Source organism: Diceros bicornis, chromosome 2 (assembly GCF_020826845.1).
Source record: "Diceros bicornis minor isolate mBicDic1 chromosome 2, mDicBic1.mat.cur, whole genome shotgun sequence".
Classification (NCBI taxonomy): Eukaryota; Metazoa; Chordata; class Mammalia; order Perissodactyla; family Rhinocerotidae; genus Diceros; species Diceros bicornis.
The window spans coordinates 14,328,822-14,352,608 of record NC_080741.1 but is presented as its reverse complement, the minus strand read 5'-3'; the positions used below and the strand labels follow the sequence as shown (position 1 = coordinate 14,352,608).

Sequence of the window (23,787 nt, the reverse complement as noted above, 5' to 3'; positions counted from 1 at the left end):
GCCTTTGCCTGACGTGGCTGCCTTGGGGCGCAGGCCTTCCAGGTCTTGGGACCGGGCTGCGCGTGGCCGGCCCCGGAATCGTTGGGCGCTCTTTCGCCGCACTTCTGCCCTGTGCTCCTCCTCCCTGGGCACCGTGTCGCCGAGGTACGGAAAAGAGAACGAATTGAAACCTGGCGCCTGGCGCGGTGGGTGTCCCGGGAAGCCTGGCGAAGGGCCAAGGCCCGCTGGGCCTGGGGTCGCTTGGGGTGCTAAACTGGCCAACCTCGGAGCGCATGGGCAAACACATCCACGTTCAACAGCGGGCAGGATCTGTGGTTGGCCTCCGTCTCTCACAGACTGTGTGTAAACGGGTACCCATTAACTTCTCTTGGCTTGTCTCCCCAACTACAATTCGAAAAGAGAGCGTTTCCCAAGATAGTCGTGAAAATAGTGATCGAAAACTGTAAAGGCGTGTGCAAATGTGAGGTGTAATTACTACTCGAGAGCAGCCAGCTCCCTCAGTGCCTGCACAGCGCGGGAACAGGACAGACGCAAGAACAGCGTACAAACGTGTGCACACGCACATCACGCATGTATGAATGTGTGCGCATGTCTCCCTAGAGGCACGACAAATCCACACACGTATGCAAGTGCACACGATACGGGATACCCTCGTGCAGACGCGTGCACGCACACTCCGCACGTGAACACGACTGGTTGTGCCTGGAGACAGAGTGTGCACACAGCTCAGCTGATCTGTTTCTCTAGAGCTGGGTCAGTGCCACCGGGGGAAGCAGGGTCTCACGTGCTGCGCCAGGGTGCGGGAAAGCCCGGATCCGGTCAGCGCCTCCGTGCCGCGGCGCTCCTTTATCTCTCAGCCGCCGGTGGGCAGCTCCCGTTTCAGTGAGGACCAAGATTCCCGAGTCGGCTGGCGGGGGCAAGGGGCGAGAGAAGGGAGAAGCGGAGGGCCCTCTGGGCACGCGAGGCTGCAAGGCCTCACTCCCCAGGTCTGTCGCTTTTTCTTTGCCTCCCCAGGTCGCGTCCCCGTGGAAGATAAAAGAGGGGCCCTGATCTTCCATTCGCTCAGGGAAGGCGGCCCGGCTCTCCTACCCTCACAGGCCATCACGAAGGGAGGCGAACCGAGGGGTCGTCGTCGGCCTGGGAAAGTATGCGGCTGCAGCGCATGCCCCGACGTGGGTGCGTGGGAGGCGCGCGGCGTGGCTGCTGGAGGTCCCTCGGTCTCCGCACTCGCAGGTCGCCGGGCTCTTCTGCTCGCTATGTCTTGGGAAGGATTCCGAGCGGCGCAGCACTCGCAACACCTGTGTGTGTCTGCGGAGAAAAGGACCTCATTTGTACCCTGGGAAGCCCAAGGCCGCCGCCATGCAAAGGCAACACTGCGGGGACTTAAGTTCCTTGGCGACCCGCGTTTCTAAATCGCAGAAAGCTACAGGATAGGGTCACAAATGCTCTCCCGCCATCTCCGCAGACCCTTTCGGCCGGCAGGAGGGTGTTACGCAGAAAACTTGAGGCCAAGCGCTGGAGGAGTGTGCGGGGCCGAGAGAAGGCACAGAGACACAACTGAGACAGACATGGCACGGGTTCGGATTCTGTTGGCCAACCAAGCACAGCGGCCGCGAACGTCAGAGTCGTAGCAAAAGTTGCTCACGATTCCACTTCTTCGGACCAATTCAGGCGAGGTCGGGCGGGGAGACACGGCCCCTCACCCTCCTGGGGCTTTAAGTAGGAAATCGTAATGCTAGTGGGAATTGGGTCCAAGGAATTCAGTAGCAGAAACCTTTCAGGGGAAGTCGGGAAACGCAGATCGGTGCCTCACTTGAGCCTGGGGCTGGAAGAGCCGTCCCCGGCCTTGTAGCCCGGTTCCGGCGGGCCTGTTGGAAGCGGCCAGTGCGACGGCTCCGCTGCCCCCTCCCTCGGGATTCCAGAGGGCTCTGACCCGGCCTTTATCTCGGCGCGGTCAGCAGTCTTGGGGGCTTCAGGAAAGAAGACAAAGGCCCGGTGTCACTGCGGGCGGGGGCTCGGTTTCCTGACTCTGCTCACGCTCACAGCCTTTAACAGTTGTTGGGGGAGATTTTTAAAAATACGTGTCGAATTTCCTTTTTTCCCCCTTAGAAACAAACAAAAAAAGCAAAAAGCATATTCCCCTTCCCTCCTCGTCCGTAGAGATTAAAGTTCTCTGGGATCCTGCCCTTTCCTCTTCTGTGCCCGCCTAGAAAAGTAATTTTCCTTGGTACATAGTAGAAAATTCGGGGAAAGGCTTTGTTTTATTCGGTTTGATGAGTATTACTAAGAACAACCGGGTCAGGCTGAGCTCCCTCCTTGGAGAACCGGAGTTTGCCTCCTGGCGAGGCGGGGACTCCGGCGGCCACTGTCCTGTGCGCTCAGCACCTCTGGGGACGACGAGGGCCCCGTGCGTTTCCTCTGCCCGCCCCGCCGTCGAGAGCAGCCTGGGCTCGGACGGGCCCGGTCACTCTCCCCGGATTTTGTTTAGAGCTGCCCGCAGGCACCCAGTGGGCGCCCGACGACCCGCGCTTGCAGCGCCGCCCGCAGGCCTGCGGACGCGAGGCTCTGCGGCCGAGGCCCGGTCTTCGCGCCGCGGGCCCCATGTCGCCCCGCTCCCCACGCGCGGGAGGCGCCTCAGCCCGAGGCCGCTCGGTCCAACCCGCTTCCTGCGTTTGCCCCTCAGGTTTCCCGTCTCTCCACGAAGACCAAGAGGAGCCTCTCCCACAAGCTGACCTCCGCCACCTCCCTCCCGGTGGCTACCGACTGCTTTTCTAAAAAAGGAGGGGGAAAAAAATTCAAACAGCCCTGAGTTCCAGAGGGAGGCGCCTGAGGGCCGGAGGCGCCGGCCCAAGGGCCCGAGAGTGACGGCTGTGCCTGGACCCAAGCGCCTGGGGTGGTGCCGCGCCGCAGGTCGGCCGGGCCTTCTCAGAGGAAACCTGGTAGATCGCAGAAAATTGCCTTAGGAGTAGCGAGAGGGGGCTGGAGGGGCCCCAGGCTGGGCACACGGTCTGTGCCCCCAGGGTTCGAGTATTCACTGCGGCGGCAACAGGATGCACCTCACATCACCCCCGGGGTCAAGGGGCTGGGGCAGGGCAGACGCACTGCCTGTGCGGCGACCAGGGAGGTGCTCGGTGGTCTGGGCTCTTGGGGGCGCAGGGGTGGCAATGGCCGCTGCGTTAGAATGTCAGACCCTACAGGGTTACTACCAAAGGCTTTTCCTTCATTTCTTCCTTTTCCTGCTTCCTTCCTTCCTTCCTTCCTTCCTTCCTTCCTTCCTTCCTTCCTTCCTTCCTTCCTTCCTTCCATCCGTCTTTCCATAGGGGAAGGAAAACCATATTGAAAGATCTACATATAAACTGGGCACTTTGACATTAGAACATTTGATTATTTTAATATCCCTGTGAGGTTTATATAATTCTATTTTATAGTTGAGAAAACTGAAATTCAGAAAGAGTGCTTTGGCCAACGTCACACAGTTATTGAAGGAGGTCACTGGGCTCCACACTAGTTCTTTCCAGCTGAACAGGCCTCTGTCCTTGCCCCATCTGGCACAGGCCACCTCCCTGGGGTGACATGGTCCTAGAATAAGCTTGTCGGAGCTCACCACCGATCTGAAGCCTGTGCAGCAAACAGCCAGCACAGAAGTTCTCCGGGGTGCAATCTGCCTGCAGCTCAGACCCAGCCCTGTGCTTCCTTCTTCTCAGGCTGGCTCCCCTCTCACCCACTGAGCTCCCCCCCACCACATCAGTGGCAGGGCTTGTGCCACTTGGAGAGCCCCAGTGGGCAGCTGGGCTCAGCACTCTCAGGTCTTTCAAAATTTCTGAGGCTGTTTGCCCTACAGATAGTTGGGTGACCTCTGTCTGGCCCCTTCTCTTAAGGTCCCTTAAATGTAAACCAGGAGATTTGGGGTTCCTGGGGCCCAGACATTCTTGTGGCAGAATGGAGCTCTCTCTCCAGAAAGCAGAAAGCTCATAACACTGCTTGGTTTCAAGAATCCTTAATTTCTGGTCATCCTGAAGGCAGAAGTGAGGGCATGAAGATCACTTCCAACCGCTCCCTGCTTCTGGTCCCTACCACATAGCAGAGGTGTGGGCTCCTGGTCCCATTCCTTCCTACAGGTCCCACAGGCTACTCCAAGAAACAGAGGCTGCCCTGGGGAGGCAGCAAGACAGACAGGGCACAGTCACTAGCAGCTTAGCTCCACAGAGTGGGGGCACTGCAAGGCTCCGGAGCCTGACCAAGCTGCTTCCTGGCCCCCGTCCCCCTCCCTGAGGCTAGAAGCCTGGCCCAGCAGTTACAGTGCTCCAAGCTTTCATTAAGGGAAGAGCTCATTCATGGGCAGACTGTCTCAAGTCTGACCCAGTTTCCTGGCCCATCCTCTCCTGCCCCTCCTGCTGCTATGCAAGAAGCCCTGGTCTGCCCCTCATTTCCACCCACCGCCAGGGGGCTCCTGGCAGCCCAGGGCTCCTCATAGCCCAGAGCTCCAGCCTCTGCTAATGGGAGACCCAGGCAAGGGCCAGAGGGCATCTAACCTCAGGCGAAAGGTCCTGGGCTTCATGCCCACCCAAACCAGGGATGCAGGGCAGTGAACTCTTTACTTATGCAAGGGGGAAACTGGCCCAGGACACTTTCTGGAGTAGGGTAGGGGGGCCATCCCAGAGAACCCCCTAGGTCTTCATCCCATAATACCTTTGTGCATGTACTGCACTGGCAAAGATTTCTCCCAGGTCCCCCTGAGAACAGGACACCCCCCCAACCCAAGTACTCTGACTGGGCCGTCTTAGGGGGGCTATCTTATGGGGTGGGGGTGACCAAGAATTCATGTATAAGTGTGAGGAGGGGGGCTCATCTTGTCAGTGGTGTGAGGATGTTTACATGCATACAAGCGCACACAGACTCCTCATTCAATACCACGTGTAGCAACTCATTATCCAGGACATGCAGAAATCGGCAGGGTATTTGTATCAAACTCTATTTACATTGTATTCACAGTACACCCTAGCAAACATATACACATACACCCACGTGGTCCAGACATCTAGACCAGACTGTATGCTAAGGCACAATTGTTACACATCAGGAACTCTCTTAAATACTTTTGCCCTCACTTAGGGAATTCCTTAAATCATCTTCTCTCACAGAAACACAAAAGTGTAAAGAAGGAGAGGGGAGAAAGGAAATGAGAGAGGAAGCCAGCCACTGCATGGAACTTTTAGCATTGGGGGAAAATGACCAAACTATGGAGTTTTGGAGAAACCCCTAGGGCTAGAATTAGAGACAGATGTCTTCCTGTGGGCATCTATGGGGAAGTGGAGTATGATTTGGCTCCCTTCTCTCACCTCCTCCAGTCCCTGTGTAGACCAGAATCCCTCATCAATTCCTTCATTTCATCCTCTGTACTTGGTGAGGCTGCCGCTCTCTCCCGCATTGGGTGCCTCTTGCCTTTCAGTTCCTGGGGGTAGAGAGAGGCTCTGTCTTCCAGTGTCGGCCTAGGCCAACTTCCTCACCTCACTGAGAGGCTCTGCCCTGGAGACTTCCCTCCTCTGCTTTCTCTGCTCCGGATAGCAGTTGGGGAGTGCTGAGAGTCAGCTTCGGAACAGAGAGCCTCTCCCAGCCAAAGCAGAGGCTCTGTACGTATTCTCTGTTATCATTCAGCAAGCCAGGATTATACACCCAGAACACAGCTGCACACATCACCAATGACATACGAATGCAACACACAGTGTGGTCCCAGTAAGCATTCCCCCAGTATTAGCCATATGATAATTACAATGCCCCAAATATATGCCCTCTCCGAAGGTGAATGACATACACACCTCCCACCCTGTCACCAGGGCACGACTTACACTGTATGCACACATTTGCAGCAGGCATAGACTGCACAACTACCCATGGGATACGTGTTCACACCACAGAAAGCACAAACAGACAAGTATGCAGCCGTCTACTTTCTTTTCTACGACTCCCCTTCGTCAGCCAGACAGAGGCACAGCGGGTCTCCAGAAGCGCCCAGCCACCAGGTCTGACCAGCCTCTTGGGCTTCCGGCTCCAGCTGAGCCTCCCTCTCCACCCTGCTCTTCCAGGCTCCCTCTGCCCTGGCAGACTTCAGTCCTGGTCTCAGGGTGTTGTTCCTCAGGATCCCCAAGACTTCATCCTCCACCTTCCAGCCTCCCGGGAGATGCCTGAGGGAGGAAGGGGTGTCCTGTGCCAGAGCCACTTCCCCGTGGGCCCAGCTACACATAACAGAGATCCCACCATGACGTTCCCCTGTTGTAACCACCAGTAGACTCAAGTGGGAGGCCTGCAGGCTAGTTCCCTGCTGCGCGCTACAGCCCGGGCTTACCGGTGGGCCTGGACCTTCGGCCACTGCTGTCCAGGCCCAGAGTGGCAGAGTGGGGGGCGATAAGGGACACGTGGCTGGGCGCGGGGTCCAGTCCAACCTGTGCCGCAGTCGCTGAGAGAGTCCAGTCGGCTGATACCTGTCACTCTCTCGGAGGAATGAAGGCAGACCACCCCTAACCCGCCTCGGAGCTCCGGGCTGCAACCCAGTCAAAGGCTCGTGTGCCTGCACAGAAGCACAGGTCTTAATTCGTTATTTGAAGACTCTCAGTAACGGAAAAGGAAGAAAAAGATTAGATTTCTACAGCCTCGAAGTATGCTCACCCCTCTGTGGGATGAGCTCACCGCTCCCAAATCTGTTACACAGATCTCAAGGTAAATGAATTGTGATTAAAAATAAGGCAATCAGTCACTCATTACATTTGTACAGAGGTTTGCAGCTTACAGAGCATTTCCGCAACCAGGATTTCATCTATTTGGAATAAACTCTTATGGTTGTTATACTTGACTGGAAAAATTTAAAAGTCTGAGAACAAAATAACGAAAACAGCCCAGACACCCAAGTACAACCATGTAAGAGGTAAAATGCAAACTTGCATGAGTACAAAGACAGAACAAATCCTACCGACAGACTCGCCTTGTGACGGAACCACGGCAGATAAAGTTTCCGATGATGTTAAACAGCCGCAACACCAGCGATGACACAGAAAACAAACAGTCCCCGGGGAAAACAAAGCCGCCGCGACAACCACAAACGCCCCCCACTCCGGCCGCCCTCATCCCTTGTTTATCTGAAAAAGGATACAATTTTGCTGAAAATCTCTCTCTTTTAACTATCTGCTGAACAAACTTAGGCGCGACGGAAATAATATAAGTCTGTGTTAAAAGAAAGAACAAAAAATTTATTCGGGAATTGACAAGACAAAAACAACAACAACAAACAAGGAACAAAACAACAAAAGTGCTCTAGTTCTCTCTAGAAAATTTGGTCCTCCAAACGACACACTACAGGACAACCAGGTCTCGGGTTTTTGGGCCGGCCGGCTCCGTGTCCCAAGCCCGCCTGGTCCGACTGCTGCCAGGTTTCACATTTCTCCTGCCCAGGGTGGGAGAAGCAAGACGTTTGAAAAATAAAAATCAGGGAGAGGACGAGCCGTCCCTGCAGCGTCCGCCAGGCAGGCGGTGATCGCCCGGCACTCGGGGCTTGCATCGGAAGATCCGGGGAAATTTGTTTTTATTATTTTATTTTTAGATAAGGAGAGAGGGAAAAATCCCCCAATTCGTAGAAGAAACCATCTTTTACTGAGCATATTCGTCTACCTCTCTCTCCGACCACAGCTTTTTGAAGGCCCGACAGGAATTCTACTTCCAATCTTCTGGAAGAGAAGATTTTCATGTTTTGCTTTAGCAAACTCCAAGGCCACAATACTTCGCCGGTTTTCCCGGTGAGTGTTTTTCCCTAAAAAATATTTTTTGATATTATCTAAAATAGCCCTACTGATCTTTTTAGCAAAACATTACCCAGCCGCCTGGGCCTGGAGGTGCCCGAAGCGCCAGGACGGAGAGCGGAGAAAAGGCAGCCTCTCTCTGAGCCGGGATGTGGTGTAAACCCGGGCGCAGGCCGCCGAGCGAGGCGGCCCTGGCTCCCTGCTCGGGCCCAACCCCCGCCCCGCCCAGTGGGCCCGGGCTAGCGGCTTCTGAACAGCTCCAAGAAGGTACGCGGAGCTGACACACGTTCGTCCCTTTCTCGGGCGGCGCGAGTCCTGTTGCCGACCCAGGCCAGCGCTTCGAGCCGAGGATTGCTCGGCAGCCGGGTGGGGAAAGCCGAGAGCGGGCGCACCGACCTGTGCGAGAAGGCCGAGAGGTCTGCGCTGCCGGCGCCCAGCTGCGCCTCGGCCCCGGTGCTTCCTCTCCGCCGTGAACCGTGCGGTGCCAACTTTGGCGCTGGGGCACCGGGAAGAGACGAGGCCTTCCAAAAGCGCGCGGAGAGGCGGCCTGCAGGCCGGAGGAGCAAAAGGGCGTGGAGGGCAGGGAAGCGAGCACAGGAGGAGACGCGGAGGAGACAAAGAGGAGCGAGAGAAGCTGAGAGGAGCGAGGAGGCGCAGAGGAGCCGTAGGCGCTGGCTCAGGATGCGGCCCCAGCGGGTGCGCGGTCCGACTGGCGGCGGTGGCTGCGACCAAGACCGGCGTCGCGCGTCCCTGCCTCCTCGCATCTGGCGTGCGCTGGGCTCTCAGAGATCGAGGCGCGAGTGCAGCGCGCCGGTCTTGCTGTCGTGGTCCCAGTAAGAGCAATGCATCATGGCGAGCTCAGGCTGCCGGGCGCAGGCAAACTGCAGGCCGGGCGCGTTGGTGGGCGCGGGCGCCGGGGGCGCGGCGGTAGCCGGGCTGGCAGGGCTGAGCTGGCCCGGGGGCGGTGCGGCGGCCCCGTGGTGCGGCGGGGCTGGCGGGGGTGCGGCGGCCGCGTGTAGATGGTGTGCGTGCGGGTGTGAGTGGGGATGCGGCGGCGGCGGGGGCGCGGCCGGCGGGCCTCCCAGGCCGTTGTACGAGTTCACCACGCCCGGAGGCAGCGCCATGCTCTGCACGCGTGAATACGGCCCATACGAGGCGGCTGGGCCCGCCAGCCCCTTGACCACCGCGGCCGCTCCCGGGCTGCCCGGGCCCGCTGCCGCCGCGGCCGCTGCCGCCGCCGCCGCGGCCGCCGCCATCTGGCAGGAGGCATAGGGCATGGGCGAGGGCGGCTGCGGTAGCGGCCACGAGTTGTTGAGGAAGCCGGACTGCAGGTACTTGGGGGGCGCCAGGTAGCCGTAGCCGTCGGCCCCCGCGCCCGCCACACCGCAGCCGCCCGCGGCGCCTCCGGCCCCAAAGAGCCCCTTGCCGGGCTGGAAGTGCGCGGGCGGCGGCCGGAAGGGCCGCTTCATGCGGCGGCGGCGCCGGTAGTTGCCCTTCTCGAACATGTCCTCGCAGGCCGGGTCCAGCGTCCAGTAGTTGCCCTTGCGCTCGCCGCCGCCCTCCCGCGGCACCTTGATGAAGCACTCGTTGAGGCTGAGGTTGTGGCGGATGCTATTCTGCCAGCCCTTCTTGTTCTTCTCGTAGAACGGGAACTTGGCGATAATGTACTGGTAGATGCCGGACAGCGTGAGCCTCTTCTCGGCGCTCTCGCGGATCGCCATGGCGATGAGCGCCACGTACGAGTACGGGGGCTTCTGCGCCGTGTCCGGCTTCTCCGGGGCTGTCCCGGCGCCGCCGCCGCCCTTGCCCGGGCTCGGCGGCGGCGGCGCCTCGGGCTCCTTGGCCGCGCGGCCGGGCTCCGGGGCCAGCAGGGCCCCCGACGCGTCCTCGGGCTCGGGGTAGCTGGCCATCATGACAAAGCCGGCGCGCTGCGGCCAGGCAGCCCTGCTCTTTTCCCCCGGCGCTGGCGCGGCAGAGTCCGGGCGCACAAGTCCGCTCACGGCCGAGTCTCAAACTTCTGCAGACTGCGGATGCGGCCCGCGCTCGCTCGCTCGCTGGTGGCCTCTCTCTCTTCTCCCCTCTTCTTTCCCTTCCCCTAGGGAGCGGCCGGCGGGAGTGGAGCTCAGCCTCTGGCCATGGGGAGTCCGCCCAACACAGAGGGGCTCCGGCCCCGCCGCCCCTCCCCGCGCAGGCCAGTCCCCGCCTCGGTGGGTTTTCTTTTCTGCGCTCTTCCCCTCCCCCCACCCCCGGTTTCCCGAGGCACGACCCGCGTCTCTGGCCGAGCTGCCTCCTGGAGTCCCTAGTGCGCCAAGAGTCTCGCTCTGTTCTGATTCGTATGGGCTCCGCCAAGTTCCGCTTGCGTCAGGCGTCTTCGCCCCTATAGCGGGGCGGCCAGTCGCGCACGGGCGAGTTCATCTCCAAGTCACTTTTTGTAAACGCCCCGCACAGCCAGGACCGGCCTGCCCCTCCCAGCGAGCTTAGGGGGCACGGCGGACGGCTCGCCTCGCGCTCTCATAAACCCTTGCAATCTGCGGGTGCTCGCTCTGCGGACTGGGCCAGGAGATGCCGAGGGCCCGGCGGGCCCGTCCACACTCGACCCGTGTCCAGGGAGCTCGGCCCCTAGCTAGGAGAGGCGCGCCAAGCCTCCTCGCAGCTTCAGGTGAAAGAAAACGGCGCCTTCGCTCTGCCCTTTGCTGCTGTCTTGGGGCAAAACTTCTAGCTCGGGGCTGGGGGAGGGGCAGCACGGTGAGTGGGCCGGACGGGGGTGGGGTGGAAAGAGCTGCGCGGTGGCTTCGGGAAAATCAGCCCAGAAACGCGTGTCACTGAATGAAGAAACCTTGGCCTGGCCGTCCCTCGCGCTCTCAGAGTGACTGGGCCGGGATGGAGCTGGGGAGAGGATCGCTCGGAAGAGGCGCCCCGGGGCGCCGCGTGTAGCCCCTCCGCCCTTCCGTGCGCTGCCCCTGGACCTAGGGACCAGACCCCTCCTCAGAATCCGCGTGGTAATCCCACGGGCTGGATGTGTGCTTTAACACCATCAAGTAGACCCGGGTCTGCTCCTGCTTCGACGCAGGCGCGAATGTTGCCGTGCGGCTTTGCGCGACCGTATATGTATGTGAACCACTTCTATGTGAGACACACAGAAGTCGTGGGGAGGGTCAGTCCTTGAGACACGTGACATACCAGCTGCCCGGGTGCACGTGAGCTGGTGCAAAACACAGGTCTGCACTTGTGTTAGGTGTGGTATTTATGGGGTAAAACATTTGTACTTACAGATATGTAATGATATATGTGTATCACGTATCAGAGTAAATGCGGTTCATGGATATTGTATCTTTCTTTTCCCCCCTCTCTCTTTTCTCTCTCTTCCTCTCTCCTTTTTTCCTGCTTTTCTTCCCTTCCCTCTTTTCCCCCTTCCTTTTCTTTCATTTTCAATTCTTCCTGCCTCCCTCGCTGCCAGAGTGTATATATACTCTATCACAGGCTAGCAAGAAAAACAACAGACTGTGAGGGAGGCTCTTGTTCAAATCTCTTTCCTGAGGAGACATTTGTTCTCATCTTTCTCCAGGGGTAAGTTCTCACCTACCTTCAGCAAAAGTCTGATCAGGACCCAGTTACCTCTGCATGCACGGAGATGGTCTCAGGGGAAATCAGCGCTGGCAGAAAGTCAGGTGTGCCTTTTCATAGTTAACTTAGTCTCAACAAAAAGTCTGCAATCATAGCATGAAAGAGATGGCTGGGGTTTTGAGTCCTCATCTCCCAAACTCCTTGGCGCTGAGGGGGCTGGGATGCTTTGTGGAGGAAGGTGGACTGACTAGATGGCATGCAGGTGTGTGTTAGTGATTGGCATGTCTGGAGCGGCTGGCCCAAGGCCTGTCACTACCTCTTCCTGCCAGGCTCAGAGTCTGAGGAAGCCTGAAGAGCCTTTAGTGGCCTATGGCTCCACAGGCCACCTGCATGTGCTGCCTGCTTCCCACTCAGGCCTCTGATCCGCATTCTGAGATGAAAGGAGAGGAGGACAGAGTGATGGGGCTCTTTGGAATTCAGCATCTTGAAGATGACTCCAGAGAGGTCAAGAGGGCAGCCTCTTCTGACCACCACGGTAAGAGGAAGCATGGCTCTGCTAAACTCACCTCAGTAAATACCCTCCTCCACCACCATTGAAAATACAGTCGTGCCCCGCATAATGACGTTTCGGTCAACGACAGACCGCATATACCACAGCGATCCCTTAAAATTAGTGCCATAGAGCCTAGGTGTGTAGTACGCTATGCCATCTAGGTTTGGATAGGTACAGGCTCTGTTGTTCGCAGGACGACGAAATTGGCTAACGTCGAAGTTCTCAGAACGTGTCCCCGTCGTTAAGCGGCGCATGACCATACCTTAAAGTGGCTTGGTTGCTTTCTCCCACTGCCCCCAACAGACACGGGAGCAAGCAGCACTTGTTTAAAACGTCTGTGGCCGCTTCCTAGCAGGAGGGCAGGTGTTCTTCTTCTTCCTCACCCCGGTCCGTGCCCAGACTGTGGGTGGGAGTGGGGGAGTCAGGTTTGGGGCTGCTGCAGGTGGACCCCAGTGCCCATCCTCCCCCAGGGCCTGGGCAGGGGGAAAAACAGCTGGGGTTGGCCCCACCCTAACGGGGGGGGGGGCGGTGCTCTCTCCTCTCTTTTTTTCTGACCACCCAGGCTGGCGCTCTGGCTGTCTCTTTCTCTCCCCCTCCCCCTTACAGGCATTTCCGCTGCGGGCCTGCAGCAGCCAGGTGTAACAGCATTGTTGTGTGTGTCATCACTTCCCCGAATTCCACACTCGGCTCCCTTTTCAGCCTTTAAGGAGTTTGTGTGTGTGTAGGGGGTGGGGGTAAAGGAAGGAGTTTCTCCAAAGGATTTTCTGAATGGAAAGAAGCGGAGTCCTGTTCTCCCAGGTATTGATTTCTGACTGTCTTTCCGAGGAACGGAAACCCCAGACCACATGGAAAAGGGAGTGCCCGGCGTGTGCTCACTAGGAGGGGCTGGAATCAGTTTTTCCCCAAGATGCGCGTTCACACGGCTGCCCCGCATTCGAAGGCTCGGGAAACAGGCAAGGAAATGCAGGCCGGGAGGTGCGGACGGTGCTGCAGGGCCTCCAGGCCTCCGTCTGGGGAGCCGCGGGCGGCGTCGGGCGGGCGGCGGAGGAGCCGGGCGCGAGGCCGAGCCCCCCGTGGCTGCGCCCGGCCGCGGGCGGTGAGGCGGCTCTCCAGGAAGCGGTGGGCGCGCCTCGGTTTACTTCTCGGCCCCCGGGGCCGGCTGGGAGGGCCCGCTTCCTGGCGCGGTCGCGCTCCCGCCCGCAGGGCCGACCTGGCCGAGGCTCGTGTGGGGCCCCAAGGCCGTCGCCTTCCCCCGCGGCACTGCGGCGACAGGGCGCCGGCTCAGCGACCTCGGGGCGGTGCCCGGTTTCCCAGGGGCCGCCGGGGCCGCCGCCGCCGGTCCTCCCGCCGCCTGCGGACGCCGTGCCCGGGACCCGCCGACGGAGCGCGGCCTCGGCTCCCGCGCCCGCCCCGCGCCTCCGGGGCCCCGACGGCCGGCGGGAGCAGCTCCCCCGGCTCGAGGGAGGGAGACGCGCTCTCCCCGCGGCCCACAGTCCTGCAACAGCCGCGCGAATGGCCCGCGCCTCGCGCCCCGGCGGCCGGGCCCCGCCGGGTGAGCGGCGGCCCGAGGCAGCAGCGCTTCCCCGGCGCCGCTCGGCTCGTCCCGCGGCCCGCTCCTGGCGGGGCCCTGAGACACCCCCGTGCCCGCTCCTGGCGGGGAGACAGGCCCCGAGCCCCGCAGCCTCGGGTCGGTCTGGCTACGCGGCGCGAGCGGCGGGAAAAGGGCAGCCTGAGTGCGCTTATCCGTCCATCCTCATATGGCTCCACACTCAACGCCTGTCAGCACGACCCCCGCCTCCCCCGCAGGGACCCGGGTCCCTCTCCTCAGGTCACATTCCTGCATCCACTTCTCTCTGCCTCTCAGTCAACCGTATCCGCACCGCTTCCCCCTCCCCCACTGCTCTCTCGCGCTCACCTGTTACATGTGCTAGTTCAGATGCTGTCAGTCTGATGCCCACTCACACTCTTCGCACACTCGCACACTCGCTTGTCTCATGACACAGAAGGACCTCTTGGCTCGATGTCTGCGAGTCTGACTCCCAGAAGCCCGTGGATTCTCTGATGTCCTTGGCCTGTGGTGAGGGTTTCTGGGCTGCTACCCGGATGTTCCCGTGAGGAGAGGTTACTGCTCAGAGTTCTTGGACGAGCTCAGGTACAGAAGATACCCCTGTGCGCTTTAACACACGCGGGCCACTCACACATTCTTTGTCTCTGTTTCGTAGCTCTGCTGAGCTCACTGCCTGCACTGACAGGCAGCACCCGAGAGGGTTGCACGGTGCTTGTGCACACACCCACACAACACCAGGCCCCGGGGCCAGCCGGTATTATTCTGCCTGGTTGAGATTAGCAGAGTCACTTACCCAAATGTGTCTTAGGGAAGAGAGTGAGAGAGAGTAGGGAAGGGGAGAGAGAAAAGAAAGAGAGAGGAGAAGCCACTACCCATTCTGGGGAAGACTCCCAGATGAGAGCTGTTTCCAGTTGGTAAATATCCTGTTGAATGTAGTAGCCCCACCCCCCACCCCCCATGCCCCCTCTGTGGGGGACCTGGCTGGGAGGCAGTAGGCCAGAGTTCTGGGCTCTCCTTACCTCACTGATGTTGGGCCTCAAGTCTACCAGAACCTCTTTGCCCCAAGGAGTGTGTACCCTAGTGTACCCTACCATCTACCGGGCAGACTACCATACCTCAGTTGTAGGCCTTTCTCCTGGTTGAGCCTAATTCAGGGAGAAGAGACAGAGGGGGCTGGTTCCTGGGCCATGTGAGGACCTGCCCCTTCTGCAGACCTCTGGGATGCTGCCAGAGACAGAATTCTAGGGTGGCCGGAGCTGCTGACCAGCTTCCTCTGATATCCCATGGCCGTGCCCCCCATGGCCCAAAGCCATTTTGTTCAGCCCTGAACGCTGAGTACCTGCCACCAGGCCCCAGCACTTGCTTGGCAGCGTGATGTGTTGTTGTTTAAAGTTGCCTGGTTGCCTTTCCCCACACCCAGTATGCAGGCCTTGATGGGCAGAGACTCTGTCCTCCACTTCTCACTCAGTGCTTCCCCCCAGGGTGGGCTGGATACATTCTAGTGGAATTGGAAAATGGCTCTGCTCCACAGAGGGAATTGAGAAAGGCCACTTTCCTTGTAATGAAGCTGATTTTCCAAGAAAGTGACTGCAGGTGGGGGAGAGTGGCTGGACCTCTGAGGGCCAGCTCAGAATTCCAGAGTCCTCTGGCATTTGGGGCTATCTGTGCATTACGGCTGCATAGGCATGCTGCTGAGCCTTAGCCAAGGACATAGGACACCTCGCTGGTTCCCTGATCGTGGTGAGGACCTGCCTGAAACATTCAAACTACACTTTACTGGGAATAGAGAGGCCTCTGCATCTGCGCCAGCTGGGTTGCAAGGTAAGGCCTGCTGTCTGGAGCCCCAAGCAGTGCCGTGAGGGGACATTCATCTTGGTCCTCATTCCCAGCTCAAGTTTCTCTACGTATTTGGGCACTGTCTAAAGAGACTCCGTGCAGGAGAGCAGTTTAGATGCCTAGCTTCGATGAAGTCTGGAGGAAGGTTGGGAGGAGGGCTGAGTTTTGTGTTTTGTATTACTGGTCTTCTGAAGGAGATTTTCCTCATGCCAAAATGGGGTGTGTATGCTGTGTAACTTACATATGGTAAAAAATATGCATCTCAAGTGTATGGCTTGATGTATTTTTACATATAATGCACCATGTAACCACCACCCTGATCATGGTATGGAACGTTAACATTCCTTTCACCTCAGAAGGTCTCCTCATATCTTTTCCTCATCAATACCTACTCCTAAAGGTAACCTGTATTCTGATTTCTATCACCATAGATAACTTTACCTGCTTTGAGCTTCATATAAATGGGACATAGATTCTTTTGTGTCTGGCTTCTCCTGCATAACATGTGTTTGATATTCTTTCATCTTGTTGCACATGTCAGACATTTGTCTTTTTTGCTGTGTAGTATTCCACAGTTTGCTTATCCGATCACCTGTTGATGGACATTTGTGTAGTTTCCAGTTTTGTGATATCATAAATAAATCTACTATCAACGTTTTCGTACATGTCTTTTTGTGAAGGGCATTTTGTTACCCTTGAGGGAATACCTAGGAGAGCAGGTGTGTGTTTAGTTTTGCTAGATATTGCCAAACAGTTTTCCAAAGTGGAAGAACAAACTACAGTGCTATGCAGACAGACACACATGCTCTAAGAGGGCCTTTTCCTTACAGACAGCATTCTCTCGAATGTGCTTATTAGCACTGTATATATAGCACTCCAGCTATTATTATTATCATTATAATAGAATAAAATAGCTATCCTTTATTGAGCATGTATTTTGAGCCAAGGACTTCACATTCATTCTCTCATTTCATTTTTATGACAAACTTAAGAGGTTGGTACTATTCCCATTTTACAGATGAAGAAACTGAGGCTCAGAGGAGTTAAAGAACTTGCTGAAGTCCCCTAGCCAATAAGTTGCAGTGTGACTTTGGAGTTCTGAGTTCCACTCTGCACATGTGTCTCTATTGGTCCTTGCAAGGTCAGGAAGTCCTTCCTTCCATCTGACCAAATCTAGCTGCTGTTTATGAGACCTCTTTGCTATATAACCTCTGGTCCTCCCCACATACGTTGTCACACCCAGGCTTGAGATCCGTGTACACACACGTATGCACCCAGTCTTCTCACAGCCATGCACACTCACTGTGAAGAAGGGCACGGGAGCTAATTCAGCGAAAACCTCAAAGCTTGCCAAGCCCTGGGCTCAGCAACCTGATGGTGTTCCTCTCAGAGAATTTGCAGAAGAAGACTGGACCAGAGACAAATCTGTTTCTAGATGCTACAGAGAAGAATTCAGAGGCCATCCTTCCCCAGGAAGACATGGGCATTTGGTCCCCCTCCCAACACACTGAGCCAAGCCCATAACCGTGATGCTCTAGGGGCATCAGCCTGAGGCATCCCTCCATCTGCAGGGTTCATCCAGGGATGTTCATCTTCTCCTAGAAGGAGATGGTAGCCTGGGGATGTTGCACTTTGCCTGGGAAAGTGGTAAGTGGAGAGAATGTGTGTGGTCTGAGCAGGGAGTGAGCATGAAGTCAGAGTGCTTGACCGGGCCCTGCAGCGAGTGGTCACTCTGAGGAGAGCCAACAGACTTCTCCTCAGGACCTTGTCCTAAGGATGTTGTTACCAAGTATCCAAGCCCCTGGGCTTGACTGAGGGGAGTGTGCTGCCCCTGTGGGTGGAGGCCATGTGTGGGTGCTACACTCGGTGCAGCTGGCCCCTCCTCAGGCTCCTTTTTAGACTAATTGAGGCCTTGCTGGGCTCTGGGTTTGTAATTGGGGGTAATTGCTGACAGGCTGCTGTGGTGGTACAAGCAGGCTTTTGTTGGGGAAACAGTGGTCAGGATTTGGGGGCTTTGGGTGGGACCAGTCCAGGATTCTGGTGTGCTCCATTCCAGGTACGTCTTAGCCCCAGCCTTTTGCTAGGAGGCAGCACTTCTGAGGAATGGGGACTGGTAGCATATCTGAACAGAAAGGGACCCTCTTATATGGGTGATGGGAAGTCAGGTCCAGAAATACACCAGGTCTGCTCTAGGCCACAGAGGTAGTGCGATGGAACGGAGGTCCTGGTGCTTGTACTGTCATCCATGCACACCTGCTACAGGCCGGGAGGCACCGTGATGGGGTGATTAACACACACCTCTGTCTCAATTCGTATAGATAGCAGCCTGGGAAATTATGGCACCTTGCTGAGCCTCAGAGTTTCAAAATTTTATCATTTTTTGAATAGGCAATATATTTACATATACCACATATGTACATATATGGTACATATATACATATATTACATATACCAAAATTTAAAAATATGAAGGCTTACAGTGAAAAGTCTCCCTCCCACTTCTGTCCCCAAGTCACCCTTCTCACAGGCAGCCAGTGACCCTGGTTTCATATATATCCTTCTGGCCATACTTTATGCATGCACAAACCTAATACATACATTCTCCTGCCCTTCCTCACTTTTTGCACATGGCAGCATGTAACACACTGTGTTCTGTACCTTAGAAATCTTTCCATATCAATGCATTCTCTTTTAAGAGCTGCATGGTATTAGGTTGTTTTCAATTTTTGGTTTTTATAAGCAATACTGTAATGTGTAATCTTGTATATACTATATATATATTATATACTTTGTCTTGTATATAACCTGGTATATATTAATTTTGTAAGTGCGTGTATATATCTGTAAAAAAATTTCTGGAGGTGAAGAGCTGGGTCAAAGGGTATGTGCATTTGTAACTTTGATAGATGTTACCAAATTATAGTTTAGTCCTTTTTTTTTTTTTTGTGAGGAAGATCAGCCCTGAGCTAACATCCATGTCAATTCTCCTCTTTTTGCTGAGGAAGACCGGCTCTGAGCTAACATCTATTGCCAATCCTCCTCCTTTTTTCCCCCCAAAGCCCCAGCAGATAGTTGTATGTCATAGTTGCACATCCTTCTAGTTGCTGTATGTGGGACGCCGCCTCAGCATGGCCGGAGAACCGGTGCGTCGGTGCGTGCCCAGGATCAGAACCCGGGCCGCCAGTAGAAGAGCGCACGCACTTAACCGCTAAGCCACGGGGCCGGCCCCCACAGTAGTCTTTTCTTAACTGCAGTTTTGCTTTCCGTGGTTTCTGTTACCCCCAGTCAATTGCTGTCTGAAAATATTAAATGGAAAATTCCAGAAATAAACAATTCATAAATTTTAAATTGCATGCTGTTCTGAGTAGTGTGATGAAATCTCATGCCATCCTGCTCCGTCTCACGGGATGCAAATCATCCCTTTGTCCAGTGGATCCACGCTGTATACACTACCTGCCCGTTTGTCACTTAGTAGCCATCTTAGTTATCAGATCGACTGTCAAGGTATGGCAGTGCTTGTGTTCAAGTAACTCTTATTTAACTTAATGATGACCCCAAAGTTCAAGAGTAGTGATGCTGGCAATTTGCATATGCCAAGGAGAAGCCATAAAGTGCTTCCTTTAAGTGAAATGGTGAAAGTTCTCAACTTAATAAGGAAAGAAAAATAATTGTATGCTGAGGTTGCTAAGATCTACGGTAAGAGCAAATCTTTTATCTGTGAAGTTGTGAAGAAGGAAAAAGAAATTCATGTGAGTTTTGCTGTTGAACCTCAAATATGTGTGTATGGGAAAAAACAATATAGATAGGGTTCAGTACTGTCCGTGGTTTCAGGCATCCACTGGGGGTCGTGGAACATATCCCCTTGAGGATAAGGGGGGACTATTATACCCTTCTTATAGATTGAACCAGTATGTATGCCCAACAAAAGTGTATGGGATTCCTGTTTCTCCACAGACTCACTAACACACATTTCCTTTTTAAGAAATAAATCTTACAGATATAGTTGAAGACCCCTCTGTACCCTTTCTAGATCTCTGTCTGTCCCTCTCTCTCTTGAAGTGATCACCACAGTAAACTTGATGCTTAAAATTCCTGTAGCTGTTTTTATGCTTCTACTACATGTATAGCCATTCCTAGGCAATACTTAGTATTGTTTTGTGTTTCATAACTTTATATAAATGGTATCCTGCTGTTGCAGAAAGACACGTGCTTGCTTTTTCATTGAACCTTATGTTTGTGAAAAGTTCCTGGTTGATACACAAAGACAAGCTCCATTCATTTTCACTCTGTTGCCCCATGCATTGTGTGAGCACACCACGGTTTATTTATCCATGCCCTTGTTGAGGGACGTTGGGTTATTTCCTATTCTTCACTGTTACCGATAGTCCTGCGATGGACATTCTCATACATGTCTGCTAGTGCTCCTATGCTACAGTTTACTGAGAGATGGGACTGCTGGATTGAAGGGCGCAGACATCTTCAACTTTACTGGTTATTGCTGAACAGAGCCCCAGCTTCTTCACTGTAACACAGAGAGAGTGATGCCTGTACCCCGGGAAGTCAGTGTTAGTGAGTGGGATGGTGGAGTGGGAGAGAATGTGGGCTCGGCTCTCAGCGATCCAGACTCAAATCTTGGCTCTTTGATCTACTTGCTGTGTGACTTTGGGCCTGTTATCCGGCCACTCTGTGCCTCAGTTCCCTCATCTACAAAATAGTGATGATAGTATCTAGGTCACAGTGTTCAGGAGAAGATTAAATAAGATACTATGTTGAAAAGTATTTAGCACAGGGTCTGGCACAGAGGAAGCACTAAAAACCCCAGCAATTATTGTTATTAATGTTATTATTACTGTGTCTTTGTTTTTAACCTGTTATTGTGGCACATTTCAAACCTATAAAATAGGACAATGAACCCCCATCTGGTTTCTTCTATGTCCCCACCCGTTTCCTCACCCTTCCCCCACTAGATTCTTTTGCAGCCAATCCCAGACATCATATCTACGACTTCACTTGTAAATATGTGAGTTTATATCCCTAAAATATAGGCACTTAAAAAAACATAGCCACCATACCATCGTCATACCTGAAAGTTGAGAGTGATTTTTCAGTATATCAAATGCAGTAGTCCCTCCTTATCCGTGGTTTCCCTTTCCATGGTTTCAGTTATCCACAGTCAACCTTGGCCTGAAAATATTAAATGAGTGAAGGAGAGAGAGGGACTACATTCACATAACTTTTATTGCAGTATGTTGTTAAAATTGTTCTATTTTATTATTAGTTATTGTTGTTAATTCTTACTGTGCCTAATTTATAAATTAAACTTTACCGTAGGGATGTATGTATATGAAAAAAGCAGTTTATATAGGGTTCGATAACTATCTGTGGTTTCAGGCATCCACTGGGGGTCTTGGAATGTATCCCCTCAGATAAGCGGGACTGCTGTACACAGTTAATGTTCAAATTTTCTCAGTAGTCTCAGGGGCCTGCCAGTGGTGCAAGTGGTTAAGTGCATGTGCTCCCCTGTGGTGGCCCGAGGTTCGCCGGTTCAGATCCTGGGCGTGCACCAACGTACCTCTTGGCAAGCCATGCTGTGGCGGAGTCCCATATAAAGTGGAGGAAGATGGGCACAGATATTAGCCCAGGGCCAGTCTTCCTCAGCAAAAAAAAAAAAAAAAAGGAGGAGGATTGGCAGATGTTAGCATAGGGCTGACCTTCCTCACACAAAAAAATTTCTCACTAGTCTCAAAAGGATTTTACAGTTGGTTTGTTTGAGTCAGGATCCAAATAAGATCCATACATTACTTTTGTCTCTTAAGTCTCTTTTAATCTATAGATATCTCTCCTCTCCCTTTTATCTCCTTGCAATATATCTGTAAGATAGTGGGCCGCTTGTCTTACAGAGCTTCTCACAGCCTGGATTTTGCTGAGCGCATCCCTGTGGCATCCTTTAACATGCTCCTCTGTCCTCTGCATTTTCTGGGCATTGGCAGATCTAGAGCCCTGGTTATTTCAGGTTTGACATTTTGGCAAGAACACTTTACCAATGGTGTTGTGTAGTTCCAGCAGGAGACACTAATGTCTAGTTTTTTCTCTTTTGAATTTTAACAGCCATTGATGATCACTGCCTAGAGCCATTATTCATTAGGGTTCATTAGCAAAATGGTGATATTTTAATTCTATCATTCTTTCTTCGTTAATTAACTGGACTCTTCCATGAAGAGAAACTTCTATCAACCATTTGATTGCCAGGAGGTAGAGTCTGTGGACAGGCAGGGTGAATGAAGGATTCTTCTTATATTTAGTGGCAATGACAAACGGGCCAAGTGATCATTTAGGAAGTGGCTGATTTTGTGGGTCCTGAAAGATATTAGGGAGTGTCTTCCACCCAAAAGAAGGATGGAAGAAAAGAAAGAATGAATGAACAAATGCACCAACTCCCAATCGTATCATTCATTTCTGTGCACACGATTGTTGTATCCCTTTTTTATGCAGTGGCTGTCCTGGGTGTGGGGTTGCAGAGAGGAGCGGCGTGTGATTTCTGCCCACAGGGAGCTCCAGGTGACAAGTACACAGCCTGCACACAGCTCCCCAGCCCAAGACACAGGTGCTGTAGGAGGGAAGGGGAAGAAAGGAGAGATCTCTGGCTGGGTGATGTGGGAAGACCTGGCAGGTAAAGGTCAAGTCCCCCAGGAGAGGCCACAGGAGGGCTGAGCTGCCCGCCAATGTCACTGCAGAAGCTGGGGGCCAGAGGACAGCATGTTTTTGCTTTACTCAAGGGGCACTTTCAGCTATGCACCTGTGGGTGCCCGGGTATGTGCCGAGTGGTCTGGCGGACATAGGAAAAGACCTAGTTTCTGCCCTTGAAGAGTTTTCTTCAGTCTGTTTGGGAAGAGAAGCAACACACACTTGATCCACAATGGATCAGCAAGCAGTGGGTATAATTCAACAAACTTTTCTCAAGTGTTTACTGTAAGCCAGAAGCAGGGCTCTGAAGGCAACTTGGACATGCCTCTACCTTCAACATGGCATTTGGCCACCTCAGCATGCCCGTGTTCTGGCTGCTCTGTGTTCATGTGCACCTCTCCTCTCCAAACTAGGGGTGCATTCTTGGTCTTGTGGGGCTTCAGGCTGCCCTACCTGGACGTGGTAAAGATGACTTGCCTGTCAGTGTCTTCTCAGCTGCTGACTGTTCATCCTTCAAGTCTGCTCAAGGGTCATCTCCTCTTGGGGGTCTTCCCTGGCCCAATAATCTACATTGGCAGGCTGGGCTGGGTATTTGGGCTCCCATGGCACCTTGTCTGTGTTTCCTTCTATCTCAGCAATTATTATCCTCTGTTGTAATTTATTTGTTAATTTATCTATCTCCTACTAGACTGTGACCTCTCTGAGGGCAGTGGCTGTATTCTTATTGGCTTTGTATTTTTAGTGCCTGAGGTATCTGTATGTCTTGCAGAAAATGTTTTTTTAAAATTTTTATTTATTTATTTTTTCCCCAAAGCCCCAGTAGATAGCTGTATGTCATAGTTGCACATCCTTCTAGTTGCTGTATGTGGGACGCGGCCTCAGCATGGCTGGAGAAGCCGTGCGACGGTGCGCGCCCGGATCCGAACCCAGGCCGCCAGCAGCGGAGTGCGGGCACTTAACCGCTAAGCCATGGGACCGGCCCGAAAATGTTTGTTGAATGAATGTCTATGATGCCACATTTAGTGCTTCTTTCTGGTGAACATTTACTCTGGGAAAAGATTAGACATTCAAATGTTATTAGTCATTGACACTTTAGTATGAACCAGTCCAGATTTAATGATAGTTCTGTGAGAGGTAGAAATTTGGGGTGGGAGGGACTCTAGGACAAGTGTTAGATGTCAACATGTGTGTGTTCATGGATAGTGAGGCGTCAGCATGAAGAGGAGGGGACTTCAGTAGTGGAGAGGGTCCTGGAGGGCTCTAAGGCAAAGGCTGCTGGCAGTCTGGCCAGGTCTCAGGTGGAGGAGGGAAGGCACAGCTTCCCGGTGTGCCAGGCTGACGCGCGCCTCCGGGGTAGGGCGCTGACAGGGCGGCGCCTGCTTCCCCACCGGGGCCCGCCAGAAGCGGCGGCCGGAGGTCGTCTTTCCCGGAGGTGCAGGAAGCCCGCGAGGAGCCCTTGCCCGGCACGCAGGCCCTTCCAGCCCGGGCGCACGAGCCACTGGCCGCCCGCAGCCCTCCTGCCTCCCCGGGGCCCTGAGCGCGCCCAGGCCGCGGCTCCCCGCGCAGCGAGACCCGCCAGCTCCGCCGCGCCTGCAGCGACGCCTCGGATGCCTGTCCCGGAGGACAGAGAGGATCCGTCCTGAGATGGTGGGGCCGACCGCAGCTGCTGGAGACGTGTGAACAGGGCTTTTGAGGCCAAAAGGAGGAGTACTAAGGCGTTCTCTAGGTGGGGCCGACCTGGAGCCAAGGTCAAGTCCGGATGCAGGGAATACCGTGTGGGGAGACTGGCGCTTGGT

The 23,787-nt window shown here is 54.5% G+C and overlaps 2 protein-coding genes and 1 long non-coding RNA gene across 3 annotated transcripts; 1 reads left to right on the top strand and 2 right to left on the bottom strand.

Annotated features, from left to right (window-relative positions):
* Positions 1 to 262: 262 nt before the first annotated feature.
* Positions 263 to 6,211, bottom strand: LOC131412469 (uncharacterized). Its single transcript, XR_009221773.1, has 4 exons — positions 5,340 to 6,211; positions 1,090 to 1,308; positions 785 to 907; positions 263 to 384 (listed from the first exon to the last, which is right to left on the bottom strand). It is a non-coding gene; the product is annotated as an uncharacterized LOC131412469 (long non-coding RNA).
* A 1,009-nt stretch (positions 6,212 to 7,220) lies between these two features.
* On the bottom strand, positions 7,221 to 9,941 carry FOXL2 (forkhead box L2). The gene has a single exon (XM_058552049.1). The coding sequence runs from the start codon at positions 9,698 to 9,700 to the stop codon at positions 8,570 to 8,572; it is 1,131 nt and encodes a 376-aa protein (XP_058408032.1). The 5' UTR covers positions 9,701 to 9,941; the 3' UTR covers positions 7,221 to 8,569.
* On the top strand, positions 9,699 to 23,528 carry FOXL2NB (FOXL2 neighbor). The gene is made up of 5 exons (XM_058550321.1): positions 9,699 to 9,777; positions 9,887 to 9,994; positions 12,845 to 13,637; positions 13,908 to 14,015; positions 23,393 to 23,528. Exons 1-5 carry the CDS (start codon positions 9,699 to 9,701, stop codon positions 23,526 to 23,528), a joined length of 1,224 nt encoding a protein of 407 aa, XP_058406304.1.
* The last annotated feature ends 259 nt before the right edge of the window (positions 23,529 to 23,787 follow it).